This window comes from Lemur catta, chromosome 2 (assembly GCF_020740605.2).
Source record: "Lemur catta isolate mLemCat1 chromosome 2, mLemCat1.pri, whole genome shotgun sequence".
NCBI lineage: Eukaryota > Metazoa > Chordata > Mammalia > Primates > Lemuridae > Lemur > Lemur catta.
The window spans coordinates 141814091-141833506 of NC_059129.1; the positions used below are offsets into that span (position 1 = coordinate 141814091).

At 35.9% G+C, this 19416-nt stretch overlaps 1 protein-coding gene across 1 annotated transcript in view; it reads right to left on the reverse strand.

Moving 5' to 3' along the window:
• PRKN (parkin RBR E3 ubiquitin protein ligase) overlaps positions 1-19416 on the reverse strand; it is a 1113312-nt gene that overhangs the window by 362964 nt on the left and 730932 nt on the right. Inside the window, exon 7 of the mRNA XM_045544705.1 lies at positions 8871-9007. Within this exon, the coding sequence (XP_045400661.1) occupies positions 8871-9007 (137 nt within the window). The remainder of the gene's footprint in view (positions 1-8870; positions 9008-19416) is intronic.

A 19416-nucleotide genomic window follows, 5' to 3' on the forward strand; every position in this document is an offset into this window, starting at 1 on the left:
GGAATTATAGTCCCAAGACCACACAAGCCTTGGAGGTCCTGACATTTTACACAGTTAGAACTGCTGAGGTTGGCCAAGAGGCATCAAAGAAACGTCCGTCCCGCAGCACCATGAGTAACAAGATGAGCAACGTGCCCACTGTGCTGCACGTAACCACAGGATCTGGCATGGACTGGAAGACTCCCTGCAGCAGACCAGCTTTCACAAAGCTGCCCTTTCAATACACACCTAGTTCCTTCACAGAATTAACTACCATTTTTGCTTTCTATACATATTATTAATACATTTTATTTATAAGATTAACGGATATCTATATAACCTTTTAATCAATCCCACCATGGGAGAAGACTCTGCCATGGAAGTAACATGGGTTCAATTGATTCTTACTCCTGATAATCTGCTGTTTTGATTTATAGTTTGATAAGCTTTGATTGTCTATTTCTGCTTATTATTTTATTTTATGTGTTTTGTTCTATGCTCCATGAATTAAGGCAAAGTCAAATTAACCAAGAAGAAATTTGGCCAGATAGATGGGTAGGGTAGTAATGCCTGATAACTGGTTGATTTATACATTGGGTTATAGAAAACACCAACCTATGCTAAAAACACATGTTCCTCTATAAATATATATAAACATGCAGACATATGCACATACATATTATATATAGTATTTATGGGAACACATGCTTAAATAACAACCCAAACAACAAAAGCCAATATGTACTGTTACTGTTTTCAGCACTTACCCTAATGGTACTTTAAGAGGCATTATGTTGATGCACCCACGTAACAACTTATGAAAAAGTTGGTACTGTATTATCATCATTTTACCTAAAATTAAACCAAAACACACCTTGCCCTACATTACAAGGCTAGAAAGATTCAGAGCCAGGATTTGAAGTAGGTTTTTCTGAGGTGCTGTGAATACTCCAGGATATATGCCAAATGATTCACTGGTTAATTGGGGTAATATTAAGATGTATACAGGTATTCTTTAAAATATGAAAATAATTAACCTTCACTGAGACTTAATGTACAGGCTGATATTAGTACCTTCCCATCCCCTGGTCTGTATATCGGATGATCAGTCTCATGTACTGCAAAGCAGATCTCCTGAGGTAACAGTGGGAGTCCTACCACACACTTGGAGAGAGTAGGGTCAGTTACCTTTTGGCAGATTACCTCTGCTTGGCTAAAAGAATTATGAATACATTATCTCATTTTAACTGAACAAACAACTCTGTTAAAAAAGATAAGCAACTTACAATAATTCTAAAGAACTCAAAGAACTCAGTAAGAAAAAAAAATAACCCCATTAAAAAGTGGGCAAATAACATGAATAAGCATTTTTAAAAAGAAGATATACAAATGCCAAAAAAACACATGAAAAAATGCTCAACATCACTAATCATTAGAGAAATGCTAATTAAAATCATAATGAGACACCATCTTACTCCAGTCAGAATGGTCATTATTAAAAACTCAAATAACAATAGACGTTGGCACAGATGTGGTGAAAAGGGAATACTTATACACTGTTGGTGGGGATGCAAATTAGTACAACCTCTATGGAAAACAGTATGGAGATTTCTAAAATAACTAAAAGTAGATCTATCATTCAATCCAGCAATCTCACTACTGGGTATTTACTCAAAGAAATAAAAGTCATTATACCACAAAGACACCTGTACTTGTATGTTTATCACAGCACAACTCACAATTACAAAGATATGGAATCAAGTTAAGTGCCCATCAACTGATGAGTGGGTAAAAAAAATGTGATATATATATATCACATAAATACATATATGTGTCATACATATACATAAATATATATTGCATATATAAAAATATATATATTTACACATACATATATATTCACACACATACATACAATGGAATACTGCTGAGCCATAAAAAAGAATGAAATAATGCATTTTGCAGAAACTTGGATGGAACTGGAGGGCATTATTCTAAGTGTAGTAAATCAGGAATGGAGAACCAAATACCATATATTCTCACTTATATGTGGGAGATAAGCCATGGGTATGCATGGGCATACAGAGTGGAATAATGGACATTGGAGACTCTACAGGAAGGAGAGTGGGAAACTGTGAGGGATGAAAAATTACCTACTGGGTACAACGTACACTGTTAAAGAAATGGGCACACTAAAAGCCCAGACTTTACCACTATACAATATATTCATAGAACAAAACTTCATTTGTATCCCTAAATCCATTGAAATAATAATTTTAAAAAACTTCCAAAATAAAAAACAATAATCCTGCAAAGAAACCACTAATTAAAGATAAAAGTAATAATGAAGCAAAGGAAAAAGAAAAAACAACAATGACAATGTAGGTACACAACTGAATATCAACTTGAGTATATAATCAGCTCTGAGATATAAGATAAGGAGAATGGGAAATTATTACATTCAGAAACGCATTTAAAAACTAAGCAAGTATTATATAATGGTAAAGGAAGCAATTTATCAAGGACACATAACAATCCTAAATATTTACACACCTAACACAGGTGCACCCAGATTCATAAAGCAAACCGTATTAGATCTAAACAAAATGATAAACAGCAATGTCATAATTGCCAGGGAATTGAACACCTCACTGACAGAACTGGACAGATCCTTCAAGCAGAAAACAAATAAGGAAACACTGGACTTAAATGGGACTCTAGAGCAAATGGGCCTAACAGACATTTACAGAACACTGTACCCAAAAACTATTGAATGTACATTCTTCTCATCAGCACATGGAACATTCTCTAAGGCTGATCACATCTTAGGCCACAAAACATGTCTCAACAAATTAAAAAAATAGAAATTATACCATGTATCTTCTCAGACCATAGTGGAATAAAATTAGAAATCAACTCCAACAGAAACACTCATTCCTACAAAAAGTCATTGAAATTAAACGACATACTGCTGAATGATTACTGGGTCAAGGAGGAAATTAAGATAGAAATCAAAAGATTCCTTGGACTAAATGACAAAGGAGACACAAGTTATCAAAATTGGTGGCATCCAGCAAAAGCAGTCCTAAGGGGAAAATTCATTAAAAAGTTAGCAAAAGACATGAGCAGAAGGTTTTCAAAAGAAGATAGACTAATGGCTAATAAACATATGAAAAAGTGCTCAATATTACTAATCATCAGAGAAATGCAAATCAAACCATAATGAGATATCATCTAACCACAGTATGAATGGCTTTTATCAAAAAGTCCAAAAGCAGTATGTGCCGGCGTGGACGTGGAGAGAAAGGAACACTTATACACTGCTGGTGGGACTGCAAATGATTACAACTGCTATGGAAAATAGTATGGAGATTCCTCAAAAAACTAAAAGTAGACCTACCATTTGATCCAGTAATCCCACTACTGGGTATTTACCCAAAGGAAAAGAAATCATTTCATCAAAATACACTTGCACTAGAATGTATACTGTAGCATAATTCATAATCGCAAAGATGTGGAATCAACCCAAGTGCCCATCAATTCATGAGTGGATTAATAAAATATGGTATATGTATACCATGGAGTACTACTCAGCCATAAAAAATGATTTAATACCCTTTGCAACAATTTGGATGGAACTGGCAACAATTCTCCTAAGTGAAGTATTGCAAGTACAAAAAAAACAAATACCACTTGTACTCACTATTAAATTGGAATTAACCGAGCAGCACTCATGTGCACAGATGGAAGTAAAACTCATGCAAATCAAGCAGGTGGGTAGGTGGAGGAGGGGTATGTGAAATCATACATAACCGGTACACTGTACACTATCTGGGTGATGGGCACACTTACAACTTTGACTCAAGCAGTACGAAAGCAATTCGTGTAACCAAAACATTTATACCCCTGTAATATTTTGAAATAAAAAATAAAAATAATTAAAAATAAACAAGTAATAAATGATAAGATTGTGTTGAGCAAATATTAGATAATCCAGTTTGTTCTTAATAAAATAAAAAAAGGTATGTAACATTTGAGAGCCTCTTTTTATATAATATGGGGAAACATTTATAATTGAAGCCACAGTTTTTTTAAAAGGCTGAAATAATACAATGATAAGCAATATTGTGACAAACTGAAGTGAACTATATTTTCTTATGAGTAAGTATTTTTGGAGATATATATTAAATTGTATTGGACAGAATTATGCTGTGTAGAGAGTTACTAGGCAGTTGAAAGACTAGATAGTTGTTTCTAACCTTTCTCATTTTGTGGTTATTTGCTATATTATTTTTAATAGCAAAATACACAAATATGTAACATTCTGCTTGTTATTGTTAAACATTAAAGGAAAGAGGTGCCAGGGAAGATAAATTCTCAATAATAAGTGACACTTTTTACAAAAAAAAAAAGCAAATTTCTATGAGCATTATGTTTAAAGAACCAATAATGAGGTGGCAACATTCCCAGAAATTATTTGAAAGGATTTCAAGGAAAAATTACAAAGCAGCACAGTTAAATTCATTAATTCCCTGCCTCATTCACTATTAAAACCAAGAAGTCGAACCTAGGAGTGCAAAAGATTCTAAGAATGTCACTGACATTAAATTTAAAATAACATGAATTTCAAAAAAGTATTTAAAACATAATTAAAATATAGTAGAATCCATATAATGCATTTTAATGACATAGATCTTGACCAAAGTTTTTTTCCACAAAGGTTTTTAATTATTATGTGGCAAAAAGCTAGCAAAATTAAAGCTAATTTGCACACATTCTTTACAAAAATATGATATTCAACTTTGCTAACTTTTCCTGTGACTATAGGGAGCTGTCAACAGTGTGCTATATGGAAAATATTTTTGAAAAGAATATATTCACTTAACCTGTCTCTTAAAGAAAAGGTGATATTTTTAAAATGATTGAGAAAAAAAATGCAAAAGAATCTTAAACATTCTTTTTCTTTTTTGTTTGAGACAGAGTCTCACTCTGTTGCCCGGGCTAGAGTGAGTGCCGTGGCGTCAGCCTAGTTCACAGCAACCTCAAACTCCTGGGCTCAAGCAATCCTCCTGCCTCAGCCTCCCGAGTAGCTGGGACTACAGGCATGTGCCACCATGCCCGGCTCATTTTTTCTATATATATTTTTAGCTGTCCATATAATTTCTTCCTATTTTTAGCAGAGACAGGGTCTCGCTCTTACTCAGGCTGGTCTCGAACTCCTGACCTCGAGCGATCCACCCGCCTCGGCCTCCCAGAGTGCTAGGATTATGGGCATGAGCCACTGCGCCCGGCCAACATTCTTAAACATATGAAAAGATGCTCAACCTTGTTTAAAATTAAAAAAAAAAAAAACACATGGAATAATATTTCTCAAATATATAATTAGGAAAAAAAATGCAAAAGTTTTCCAGCTCCTCTGTCGGGAAGGCCGTGGAGAGCCTCCTGCTGCTCCACACGCAGGTGGGAAAGAAAGGGGCACCGTTCCCGGGAGGGAAACTTAGAGATAGTAAAATGAATATAGACTTCCCTGCCATGCAGCAGCCCCTCTTCTAGGGAATCCATCTCAATGATACTCTGGCAACAATATGAAAATATGTGTGTGCGCACAAGTCTATTAGTTATAGTAATATTTGTAATAAAAAATGAAAACTAAGGGTTAAACAATAAGGGAAAAGTAAGGTATATCTACACAATGGAATTCAATGATGCTATATTTTTAAAAATAGGAGAATATATCCATATAAGAGTAGAAAGTGATCTCTAGAACATAATATGTACTGTAGAGAGAAAAAAGGTGGAGAAAATGTGTACAATATTCCACTTTGTACTTAAAAAGGCGGTGATATAAGTCTATATCAATAGTGACATCATTTGTAATATTTTTACTTATTTTTAAAATCAGTGATTGTTTCTAGTAAAGATTTACCATTGGGGGAGAAAAGGCATATTGAAAAGAATGAAGATAAAAGCTATACTTTTTTGAATATAACATATTCTATAGTTTTGGCTGTGGAATAATGTAAATATTTTACTTGTTATAAAAACAAAATACATTTAAAAGCTATTTTAAAACATGTATGCACTGGTGACATAACTACATAGTAACTATATGAGTCTGTAACCCTATAAGGATATATATACCCTAATGACAAAACAAACTGCAAAAATCTTAACATTGTTTTTCGTAATTATACTTAGGTGATGGTGTTGATACTGTAATACAGATACTATTGCGTGTGCATTGTAAAATAAGGGAGAAAGCACCAACAGTTGTAACATTGGTGATTTTAAATAAAAATTCCAATACACAGAATTTGAACTGAAAATGTCAGCATAACTAATATTGTAGTTTGTACTTAAGAAAAGTTTCCTGTCTCCTAGCTTTTCCAGCTGGGCCTAGAAACAGTAACCAACAATGAGCACGCCAAGCTCCAAGACGGTGACTTTTAAATACTATTTTCTATCAAAGGGAACTAGAGCTCCTGAGAAAAATGGCTGATTCCAGGTCACTGGGCAAGAATTATAAGAAAAGTCTAGAACATCTTGTTACACTACAGAGCCTGGCTAATGGATACAGGAAGTTTATTGTAGTGTTTCTTTTCCTTTTGTATATTGGAAATTTTCTATAAATACGAAAAATATTTAAAAAATGAGCAAGAAATGAATTGGCTACTAAAACAATCTTGAGTATGAGGAGAAGACCTGAAAAATGAGTATTTAGAAATGTTTCTGTCATTTGTGGTTTTATGAAGGTAGAGGATTTACCAATACAAAATTATTATATTAAAAATATTAAAAATAGAGTTTTCCAATCTGCAAATAATTGCTTTACTGGCTTTTGAATACCTTTGTTAAAAATACAAAAGCATAATACCTTTAAATGAGTTTAACTTTATGATATATTGATACATATATTGTGTGAACATTAATAAAAATCACTGTATTGGAAGATATGATTAAAAATGAGTAACGTAATTTACAAAGTCAACAATGCAATTAGCTCCCTACATTTGGATCTCTGTATCATTTTGAAATGTATTTTTTAACTACATTGATATTAAAACAAAGTTTTAAATAGATTACACTTAAAACCTGACCATTGAATGAAGATATCCCATAGTTTCAAACTACAATTTTCAAAATTAATGAGGCATATTTAATCATATTTCAGTCATTACTATATATATGTAGTGATAAGGAACTACCTCACTCCATTTACAAAAATTACCTCAAAAGGGATCTATGACTTAAATATAAAAGGTAAGCTATTAGAAAACACAGAAGTAAAACCTTCATGATCTCTGACATGGCAATGGATTCTTATATTTGACACCAAAGACACAAGCAACAAAGGAAAAATCAGATGGACTGGATTTCATCAAAGTTAAAAACTTTTGTTCATCAAAGAATTTTATCAATAAAGTGAAAAGACAACCTATAGAATGGAAGAAATATTTGCAAATCATATACCTTATAAGGGTCTAGTATCTGGAATATATAGAGAACTCTTATAACTCAACAACAGAAAGAAAAACAATCCTATTTAAAAATGAGCAAAGGACTTGGACAGACATTCCTGTACAGGAGATACATAAATGGCAAATGACACCTGAGAAGATCTTCAACATCATTGGTCACTAAGGAAATGAAAATCAAATCCACAATAAGGTATCACTTCACGCCCACTAGGATGACCAGTAAAAAAACCAAAAAGGACACTAACAAGTTCTGGCAAGAATGTGGAGAAAAAGAAATCCTTCCACATTTCTGGTGGCAATATAAAGCCGTATGGCAGCTGTGGAAAATAGTCGGTGGTTCTCCAAAAAGTTAAACATAGAATTCTGCTTCTAGGTATATATCCAAATAAATAAAAGCATTTGTCTACCCAGAAACTTGTATATGAGTGTGTATAGCAGCATTATTCATAACAGCCACAAAGGTGGAAACAACACAAATGCCCCTCAACAGATGAATGGATAAACAAACTGTGGTGTAATCATACAATGTAATAGTATTCAGCCACAAAAAGAAAGGGAATACTGATCCATGCTACAACTTGGATAAACCTCAAAAACATAAGGCACACAAAATAGGCCACATATTGTATGATTATTTGTATAGGAAACATCCAGAATAGGAAATCCATAGAGATAGGATTGTAGTGGGCAGGGGCTGGAGCCAGGGTAAGGGAGAGTGATTACTTAATGGGTATAGGGTGTTCTGAGGTGATGAAAAAGTCCCGAAACTAGAGTGAGGTAGTGGTTGTAACAACATTGTGAATGTGTCAAACATCACTGAATCGCACACTTTAAAATGTTTAATGTATATTACATGAATTTCACCTCAATTAAAAATTACATATGTAATAATAGTATAGTACAAGTAAAGGGTGTTTTATGATGTTAAAATATTTTCAAAAATTTAAATATTAAACAGTTCAGCTTTATCTCCTTCTTCTTTAATTTCTTTATTCATATGTTATTTCATATATACCATGTATATAGTCAACATTTTTGTTGATAGCAGTGTACAACTGAAAAATCTGGATGGTATTACTCTAAATCCAGGGTAACAAATCTAAAGCTTGCAGGGTGAATCTAACCCACAGGCATACTTTGTGTACTTTGGCTGAATGATATTTTCAAACTTATTTTCAATGTATTTGTGCAAGTTATGCATTTTCTAGTCCAACAAAGTTCCTTTATTCCCTAGAGTTTTATATCTTTTGTGATCTAAATATTAATGTTTCTTACACAGCAATGATGGAATTCAAATTTTCAACCCTCTGCTAGGAATTAGGTATGTTTATCAAAGATAGTTTTTCATCAATAGTTCTTCTTCCTTTGCTTTTCGTTAGTATTAGAAATGGAGAAAAGAAGTGCTAGACTTACCTACACAAGGCAGGGTGTAGCCAAGCTGGGGGTCGTGGACAAACTGCCGATCATTGAGTCTTGTCACACAGTATAAGTGGAAACAGTCTAAGCAAATCACGTGGCGATAGTTGCACTGGAAAACCAGGACAGGGCTCCTGCACAAATACAGAAAGATGTTTCCTCTAATACCTTTACGGGTGAAAAGGTAACATGTGCTTTAGGACAATTTCTGTAATCCTGTGGGGTTGCTTAGAGCGTGCTCTGTGCAAAGACCTGAGCTGCTGAGCATTGAGCTCATACATACCAACGCTGTATCTTAAAATTTGGAGGCACTCCATGCACTATACAGAATCTTGATTTTCCTAATTTTATATTTTTTATGTGAACACTTTCATCAATCAGTTATTTAAACTTGAACTTAAATATAAATTTCCTTCTGGAAGTCTTCCCTTACTCATTCTCAATTAACCCACTAAATCTTCCCATCCACTCATATATATTGCTATTGATCCATTATTATATCATAGTATTGATATCTTCCCCTCTCTTACAGACAGTGATGTCCTTGAAAGTAGATACTGGGTTTACTTCATCGATATTTCCATAATACCAGGCATTATAGAGTTTTAAATAAATGTTTTCAAAATTTAATTATAATAATATGTAGAATATGAACTTCCCCAAAGTCAAAAGGAAAATTACTATTGTACCAAACTAGGGATGTTAAACAGTCGCTCACATTTCACTGGCTAATAGAAAAGCAAAATTTAGGGATAAAAGAATATGCAACAAGGATTCTTCTACTACAAGCTTTTGTCTGTTGTACCACCGCCATCTCATCCAGATATTCAATTTCTTAAATTATGGTTAGGGGATTACTAATAAATTGATATTTACATGTCCCTTAAAACATTTTGTAGAAAAACAAAATCTCTTTAAAAATCATGTATTTTTGCTGGCAAATGGACTATGGAAATTTATGTTAAGCACAAGACAAACTGAATATATTAATTTGAGATCAGCACCAAGGAAATTTTAATAGTAAGAAAGTTATTGGAATCTATTTCAATAAGCATATTTCCTATGTAATGATAACAAGATACAAAATAAACATGTTGATTCCATACCCAATTCATAATGGCTATAAGAGCTCTTCAAAAGCCCTTTCCCTAGAAAAATTAATATTAAATCTTAATATTATAGAAGATAACCTCTTGACAATTAAAAGATTTGCACAATGGTGCTACCCCATTTATTTCAAAGCAATATCTGATACAAAACAAAGTGGAAAAAAATCCCTTGGTATTTTAATGCCATGGATCTGTAAGTAGGTGGTTACTTTATCTCAGCAAAAGTGTACCTGGATGTGTTCCTGTGCTGCTCATTTCCCTTCTCTGAACCTGCCAAAGTCCTTCCAGGGCCTTCATTTCCATTTCCAGGGCCTTAGTCAATTAGGCATCGACTGTGCTCTGAACTGTCAACATTTTCCCTTTTAACATCTTTCCCCCTAAAGATGATATATTTATGTTTTCCTATTTGTAATCTAAGAGTCATCCACATGCACATGCACAAGCACACTCATAGTTTGTTCACTCTGTGACCCTATATAGCTGCTATATATTACCTTATTTTCTCATAGCTAAGTTATGTGAAAAATATTCTCCATCTTGCTCTCAGCAACATGGCTGACTAAGCCTTTACAGAGCCCTAATCTGCTATCAACACATGGAAATAACTGGAGAAAACATCTGAACATTTATAAAAATGTTCTTATATATAACAAGGTTTAAAAGAAAGATGAGAAATGACCCTGTAGAGGAAATAAAAAGAAAACTTACAAAGCCAAAGCAGTCAGCCCATGAACCACTGCCACAGTGGCCCAGAGAGACATGAAGGTACAGGAGATGCTGGCACTGGTCTAGCTTCTGTGTTCTTTTCCATCCCTAGCAGAAAGAGCTCTCTCACTCGGGATGGATAACAGCACACTTTTGTGGTTTTGCCCTTCAGTTATAATATGGTCCAAAGGGACTTCTAGCCAATCCTCAGAATATCAATTGTTCTACTGTATTAATGACATCCTGCTGCTATTTGGAACAGATTAGCAAGAAATGGTAAATGCATTAGAGAACACGGGCAAAATAAACCCTATGGAGAGGCCCAACACATCAGTAAGGGTTTTAGAGGTCTAGGCTTGAGGCATGGAAGTATACACCCTCCAAGATAAAGACCACTTAGTCTACCTTACCCCTCTGGCCACCGGGAATGAAGCACAAGACACCTGCAGGCTGTGAGTCCAGAGACTCTGGTCCCCATAGAGCATAGAGTATCCTCCCAGGGACACAGGAAAAGGCTTATTAAAAACTAAGCTGCATCTGTACCAGGCTGCTTCAACCTCCTTGAAGTAAGACACAGGTGGGAAGAAAAATTTACCATACTACAGGGGCCACTGATCCTAATCATCAGTAAGAGGAAAGCCACTGCTACACATGGGGCCGGCAGGAATCCATATGGTATCCAGGTGGCCCACCAGAGCATCTCATGGCTCCTGCCTGTGCAAGTCTAGTGCCCTTGGCAAACGGACAAGGGCAGCAGTTATGGCTTGACAGTGCAGGGAGCCAGGACTCGAGACTGCTAGGATTTACCTACCATAGCAGCTAACATCAATAACACTTACTGTTAAAAACCATGAAGACACTTCAGAGAGGGCTTTAGAGAATGTCTACCTTGAATAAAAGTAGGAGAAAAGAGCACTGGGTAACACGGGTTTACCAGACAGTGAGGAGTAAAGGATTAGGGCTGAGACACGTACATGTGGGTCAGCACTGAGTGAGGACAGGGAGTCATTTAACTCCCTTGAAGGAAAACCATTGCCCAGACACAGGTGTGGAGTGTAATCATGGAAAGGAAGCTGGAGTGGCAGTGACAGAAGAAACCACATGTGTGTTTTTGCATATCCACTTTGGAAAAGAAAGGCATTTATAAGTCACAAGGCATCAAAAGTGATAGATAAGTCACCCAGGAATTCTGACCTTCTATCACTATCTATATGTAGTCAATTCATATACATATACATACATAGAGATAGATGAATGTATATATTGATTATAGATAACACATATATAGATACATAGGCAATGATATATATATCTCCATAAATAGATAGCATATGTATGCATTTCACATAGAATAATCAGCTGGAATTCTTGATACAGTTATGAGGTAAGACTGTTCATCTCTTATTAAGAATATTCCTAGCAGTTATGGCAACTTAGGTGAGGGATAAATATGACACCCATGAAAAGTTATTAATCACCTGAGAAAATGAGTAAAGACCACTTCATGACTAGAGGGTCTATATCACTAAATTCCTAAGAGCTAGATCAAAGTGGAGTGGGGTAACTAGTGTTTATGGCCACCTACTTTGGGTTAGGTGCCTTGCTAGGAAGCTCACATACTTTTTCCATTTCATCTTCCCAAAATAAACTGCCCCTCCTCTACCACCAATCCTGTTCTCTCTGTACCTCTGTCCCCTCCAGCCAGACATACTCACGTAGCCTAGCATTCTTCCGGTTCTGTGACTCTGAGAAGCACACTCTTTGCCGTGATTGCTATAGCGCAACACTAGTCCTTACATTCAAATCCAAATCCCAAATTTCTGGGTCCAGTTTAAGACCAAAGATCTCCAGGGAACTTTTTAAGGAGCCCAATGCCTCACTGATTCTTCTCTTTTTCTTTGCCTTTCCTCAGTACTTACTCATAAAGTCCATCCTTAATGTACTTCAGATATTAGCTTCATTTTTATTTAAAGTGTTTCATATATTCCTACCTTAGCTGTCAACATTAAATGGGAAAGTCCTGAAATGAGAAAGACCATATTGCTTAACCCTTTCATGGCCCATGCCTCGCTTAATACAGTGTTGAGCACATGATAGTTATGTCATCAATAGTTACTGATAATTCCAGTGGATACATGAATGCAGCACAATTTTCATAATCTCTGGTACTTTTATTTTATAATTTCTCTGCTCCCATTCACACATTTTTCACTCAGTTACATACCGAGCATCTACTTTGGATAAAGTAGGCACTTAACAAATACATACAGACTATTGCAACCAGTGAACATATGAACACCTTATAGTTATACTTGGCCTAAGCACTGGGAAACACATATATACAGTCACAGGGCATAGTCTAGGGACACAAGATTCTCATGGAAAAGTATTACAAGAAAGTGTATGTAGTCACCAAACTCTGATAGCACAGAAGTTAGGAGAAGAGTGAATTATTGGCTCAGGATGGACCCATTAGGGAACTTGAACTGAATTTAAAGAAATGCAAGAATTAACACTGGGTCACTGGAGAGAAACATGGTTTCTGGACAGAGGGGAAACACAGACATGTAGAAGAATCCTTAGAACAGGAAAGCAATCAGATGGGCTGACTGAGAAGATGCATCATGAAAAGAGTGGGAGAAAAGGTGAAAAGGGTTGAGGACAGAACAGATTCTGCTCAGGGATGGGGGATGATTCTAGAAGACAAACCTAGCATATGACCTCTAGATTGTGGGGTTCACTGAAGATTTCAGTGAATTCTATGGTCTGAATGTTCTCAGCAAATTCATATGTTATCCCAAGGTGATGGTATTAGGAGGTGAAGCCTTTGAGTGGTAATTAGGTAATGAGGGAAGAGCTCTCATGACTGGGATTAGTGCCTTTATTAAAGAGACCCCAGAGAGAGCTCCCTCGGCCCTTCTACCATCGGAGGACATGACACAGTGAGAAGGCCCTGGCTATGAACCAGGAGTCGGCCCTCACCAGACACTGAGTCTGCCAGTGCCTTGATCTTGGATTTACCAGTCTCCAAAACTGTGAGAAATAAATTTTTGTTGTTTAGAAGTCACCCAATTTATGGTAGCCTAATTGAACTAAGCAGCCTAATTGAACTAAAATAGCTTTAAACATGGGAAGCGAATGATAATTTAGTAAGTTTACCTCTGAAAAATGTTTGGAGGGAAAGAGCTGGAAGTAGTGAGAAGTTTTAGGAGGTCATTTCAGTAATGTTGACATGAGTTACTAAGGACCTGGACCGTGATGTGGCGGTGCGAGGCGTGGAGACAAGAAGATGGATGCAGGTGACATTTCAGAGCCGGACCTGCCAGCACTTATCTTCTCATGTTCCTCCTGACATTCCTCTGTGCCCTTTGCTCAAATTACATACATATAAATGTTAATTGATCAATCTAGAGATGATTTTACCCCAATGAGCCAGGTTACAGAGCAGTTAATTAAAGGTTAAATAAAGTTCTCAATCATATGTAAAAAGAATTATAAATGCTTTACTTGACATTACCAAAGAGTTATTTGTAAGTAATAATTTCTGTTTTTGTTAAAAGAGTAAACCAAAGACCCTTTGTTTACAGAATATTAAGAATAATTGAAAGAGTTTTCGTAAAAAATATAGCAGGTTATTCACATATATTACACAAAGGGGAAAATTATTACATGGTATTCCAAATTTTTAAACTCTTAAAAAATTAGTTCTTTAGTATCTACAAAAATAGCATCAGTGTTTTAATATTTATCTAGTAAAATGTGCAATTTAATCTTTCTACCTCATTTGCTCATTCTCTCTCTCATCTGCCCTCCTTCATGCACTCTCTGGTAAAATCTGTGTGTTCCTGTCTTTCAGTTTGTCTGATTCTTTCCCACATGTTCATCTTCATTTATACTCATTAAGAAAGAAATTATGGTTCCAACTTCTCAACTGAATGTGACATATACTGAAAGCAATATACCAGAAATTTCAAGATACGTAAAGATAAGGAAGTCTAAGTTCTCAAAGAAATATAAATCTATTAGAGTAGGCAAGAGAGGTACACACATAATTGTAATACGGGGCAGAGTATTTTAAGTTATATTAAAGATGTAGGAAACATTAGCAGGCTCAGTGGTAAGCAGCCTCCTATATGTTCTCCAATGATCCCTACCTCCTGTTTGGTTCCTTTCCACATGGAATGGATTGACCTGTGTGCAACAGGAAGAATACAGGAATGACAATGTGTGACTTCCAGGGCTAGGTCAGAAAAGACACTGCAGCTTCTCTCTATGATTTGTTATAGATCACTTGCTCTGAGGAAAGCAAGCGGCCATGTTGTGAGGACACTCAAGCAGTCTTACAATGGAGGCCTCCTGCCAATATCAACATCGGCTTGGCATTCACTTGGCAAGCCCTAGGATGACTAAAGCTCTGGGTGACATCTTAACTATAACTTCATGAGATACCCTATCCAGATAACTGCTCCCAAATTTCTGACCCACCAAAACTGTGCATGACGATGTTTATTGTTTTCTTAAGCTACTACATTTTGAGATAATTTTTTATGCAATAATATCTAAATAGCATAGGTTCAGAAGAGGAAGAGGTCATATTTAGACAGCAGATCAGAAAAGGATTTATGAAAGTAGTGGCATTTAAGGAGGGTCATGATTCCAGTGCATGGAGATGAAGAAAACATTCACAGTCAAGAGAAGAGAATGAAGTTGTGGAAGCACAGAGCATGGATTCAGAAGTCTAGCGTAGCTTCCTTTTCCCCAGTGAAAAGCAAAGTTACATACAGATAGAGAGAGAGAGATAGATAGATAGACAGACAGACAGACATATAGATAGTAGAATCATCTGATATGCAATGAAAAGCAATGCAAATTAGAGTGAAAATACTAAGAGCAAAATCCTTGATGAAGTAAAAATAAAATTTCCTCACTTGAGAGGGAAAGTCCTCCAACTGAGCTAACACTTAATCCTTGAAAATTCACACATCGTTTTTACCACACTTGGTTTGTGCAACAGTAACACAGAGGCTATGCCTCAGTTAAGCAATCTTTCAAAGCCCTCTACAAACTCTGTACATGAAGAACTATGACTCCAGGGAATTTAATAAGGTATTTGATTAGATAAAAATAATTGAGGAAAGCTACACCATCAAATAACTTCAATTTATCTTCTTAACAACTGTCACTTTAAATCCCTTTTAGTTAAAAATGGCTTATAAACAATAAACAAATGACTGAAATCTCAGAAACCAGATTCATTTTAATTTGATCTATATTTATCAAAAATACTTACTAATTGCCTAAATGCACTTCTGACAAAGAAGTACCCAACACAGCGCCGGCCCACAGCAATGCTGGAGAGAGCATTTCAGCCCACGTGAGTCATAGGTTCATTATTTGAGTTAGCCAAGTGAGCAGTCTCAGTCACTGGAGAGGCCCGTGATCCAGGATACTAATTGATAGACTCAACTTTTAGAAATTAAAATAAGCTTCAACAGTTGAATGACCTTCAAAATTCCTTCCAGCAGCCAAGTTTAAAATCCTGAAGTGAGTTCATTTGCCCATTTAGTCTGCTTGGAATCAGAGTCCTATTACAGCACTGGCAGATTGTGAACAAATTCATTAACAACAACTTCCAGTTTCTTCTTCCTCCTCTGCTCAAATTCTTACTGTGCTATCCAGTCCACTTTTCTATACAGAAAAGGGTTTATTTTGGCTCCGTGAGCTTACTTGCAGAAGTCCCAATGTTTCAACACACAGAAGGTACCCAAGGTAAAAACTCTTTATGTCTACATTTTTGAATCATTTTCATTCATCCATTCTGCCAGCACTGTGGAACAGCCATGAGATGCCTGGCACTGTCATCTCACAACCCAAAAAAGTACATGAGAATGGTCTATCCCCCCTCAAGAGGTCACAACCCTATGGGGTGGAAGACAAATAAGTAATTACTCATAAGGATGATTAGAGACCACCTAACCTGTCTCTGGGGTTAGAGGAGGAGGTCCCGAGACAGCTCACGTCTCAGTGCATTCAGACCAAAGAGAGAGAAGATACTGAGCAAGATACATGGCTCTGTTGTTTATAAAGGTTTTTAATAGAATATTATATAAAATGATATTGTAAAGCTGTTACAAAGGATTAAGAAAATATAAATTCTCTGCTTTCCTAAAATTTCCTTTTCTTCTTAAAGCCTCATTCAGTAATTCTATATCCCATCTGTGCATTTACTGTCATTAAATTCAAGAGAATTTCTAATCTCAGCGATTGTTCCAAAGTTCAATCCCACTGGTATCTGCCCTCAATACTTTGCAAACTCTCCTCTCAGGAATGTTCGGTTTATTCCTGGGCAACAACTTGATTTTGTGCATCTTGTGGCATTTTCTTGTGGCTACCTAGAGCTTTTGTTTTATTTAAAAGCTCCCTATCCATTGTACTATATCTCTGTTGATACGTCATAAAATGTCCCTATTTACTGTCATGGAAGCAAATATAAAAATTTCAAGAAGTAGCCACTTTGTCTGTTTCAGACATATTTCTTTTCAATATACACTTGCTGATTCTGAGAAATGTACCAAATTGAGGCTATAAAAGTAGTTGAATAAAAATATAGGGTGGCCAAAGTGCTTTCTAGAGAAGATGTGTCAAGTCTTACAAACTTTGGTCTCACTTGAGTTCTTGCTGGTATCACCCTGGCTTAGACCCACATCAGCACCCAGCCTAACCCACAGCCTCCTTCCACCCTCAGCCCCTACCCCATCCAGGCAGGATACCCCAGCAAGACTATATTAAAGAGGTTTTCATATGGCAGCTCTTGGCACCAAAATACGAAGTAGTAATAGTTTCCCAGTGCCAACATGTTCAGGCCCTTGGTTTTCCTTCTGTCTCCCCGAGCCCTCCATAAGCTAGACCCACCCCACAAAATGTCTCTCCCACTTTTCCATTCACAAATCCCTCTGCTTCCCTCGAGTCGGTCTCTTTGCCACTTTTTTCCTTATGCTCCGCTCCTATTCTTGTGTGCAAGGTTCCTCCTATTGGTCTCTATTTTCCAAAACTTTTCAAGGTTCATCTCAAGTCCAACCTCCTCCAGGAAGCTTTTTTGAAACAATTCTAGCCAACATTGATTGTCCCATTCACTTCCTAATTTCCTGTAATGTTTATATTTAAAAAGTATTATTTTTATCTTTGACTTGTATGTGATTACATATCATTTGTATTGTTTTCTACTTGCTTTATGAAGTTATGTCGGGTCTCCCCGGCTCTAATTCAACAAGCTACCGTGCACTGGTTCTTGTGCTAGACTCTGGAGGGGGCTGTGGTTGCTGCTCTCAGCACATCTGTCTGCTGGTGAGGAAACTAAGGCTGCGACACTTGGGGACAACTGATGAGATGCAATTCAACCCATTGTTGGTCAGGCAGAGAACATTTCCTGAAGGAAGAAAAATATAATCTAAGGCCTAAAAGGCAAGAATGAGTTAGCCTGACCAAGAAACTAGAGGGGAAGTGAGGCAGTATGTGAAAACACTTAAGATGGAATAAAATTAGGTGAGGTTAAGAACCATGCTATGTACAGTATTTTCACACCATAACCTCAGCCTTTATCAGAGTTCAAAATTCCTCCAAAAAATAAAAACTGAGACTAAAAAGTAATGATATTGCTTCCACAAGCCACATATGCAAGTCTGTGTTTTAGGTTAATATAACACTTCAAGTGTAGTTGAATTGAGTTCTATTATTTATAACATTTTGAGCCATTGGCAGTAAGTAGGCCATGCTAAATAAAAATACAAAGCCATGGTTACAAGAGGGAATTAATGGATTATTAATTTCCCCAGATGGTTTCAATCTTGAAAGAAATTTATTTGACTTTAATATAGTTTACATATTGTATTTCTAAATATAATTATTGTTGACAGGCTGAACCCGAACATTACTCATTAACTTGTTGAAGTGTTATACTGTAAACATTATAATATTACAACAAATGAAAAATCAACTATTTTTTATAAGTAAGTTAAAAGCAAAGAGGTCAACCCTCTTTTGCAGTAATTCATTACAATGAAAGGGTTTATTAGAAGCACCACCTGCTTTTCTTGCTAAGGCATTTATATTAATACTACTAAATAGACACTGATAAATAAATGTAAATAGTGACTACATCATAATGAAATGATTGTTGCCTGTAACACAATGAAACTAAAAGTTCCAGAGGGGGTTTGGCCCACGGGAGGAAAATGCATCTCATAAAACATTGTCATAATACTTTCCTATCCCCCAATTAATATAATTATTTTTTCTCAAGGATGCTCAGAATTATATTTACAAGAGTTCAAGTGCTTCAAGACTATAATCTCAGGGTACATTCTATTCAGACTATCAATATATATGGCTAAAAAAAGCTGAAGCCAGATTTAACATAAAATAGTTTCTGGGTCATATCATTTGCATAGAGCCATCATGTGGCACAACTATTTAGCTGTTGGAGACGCCATCTGTAATACATACTAAGTCATGAACATATCTTGTCTTTGTTTTTTCCTCTGTGAAAAACAGCTAGAAGCAGATAATGCCCAGATCCATTGCAAAAGCATTCTGCTAAATTAAGAAAGATATGAAGACAGATCTTGTTTAGATAAGAACCCCACTGTGAAATAAATTGCTCTAGTGTATGCCCAAATCTCATGACAGGAAATATTAATGCATTAAGAACCAATCCAGTGGCTATAAATGTT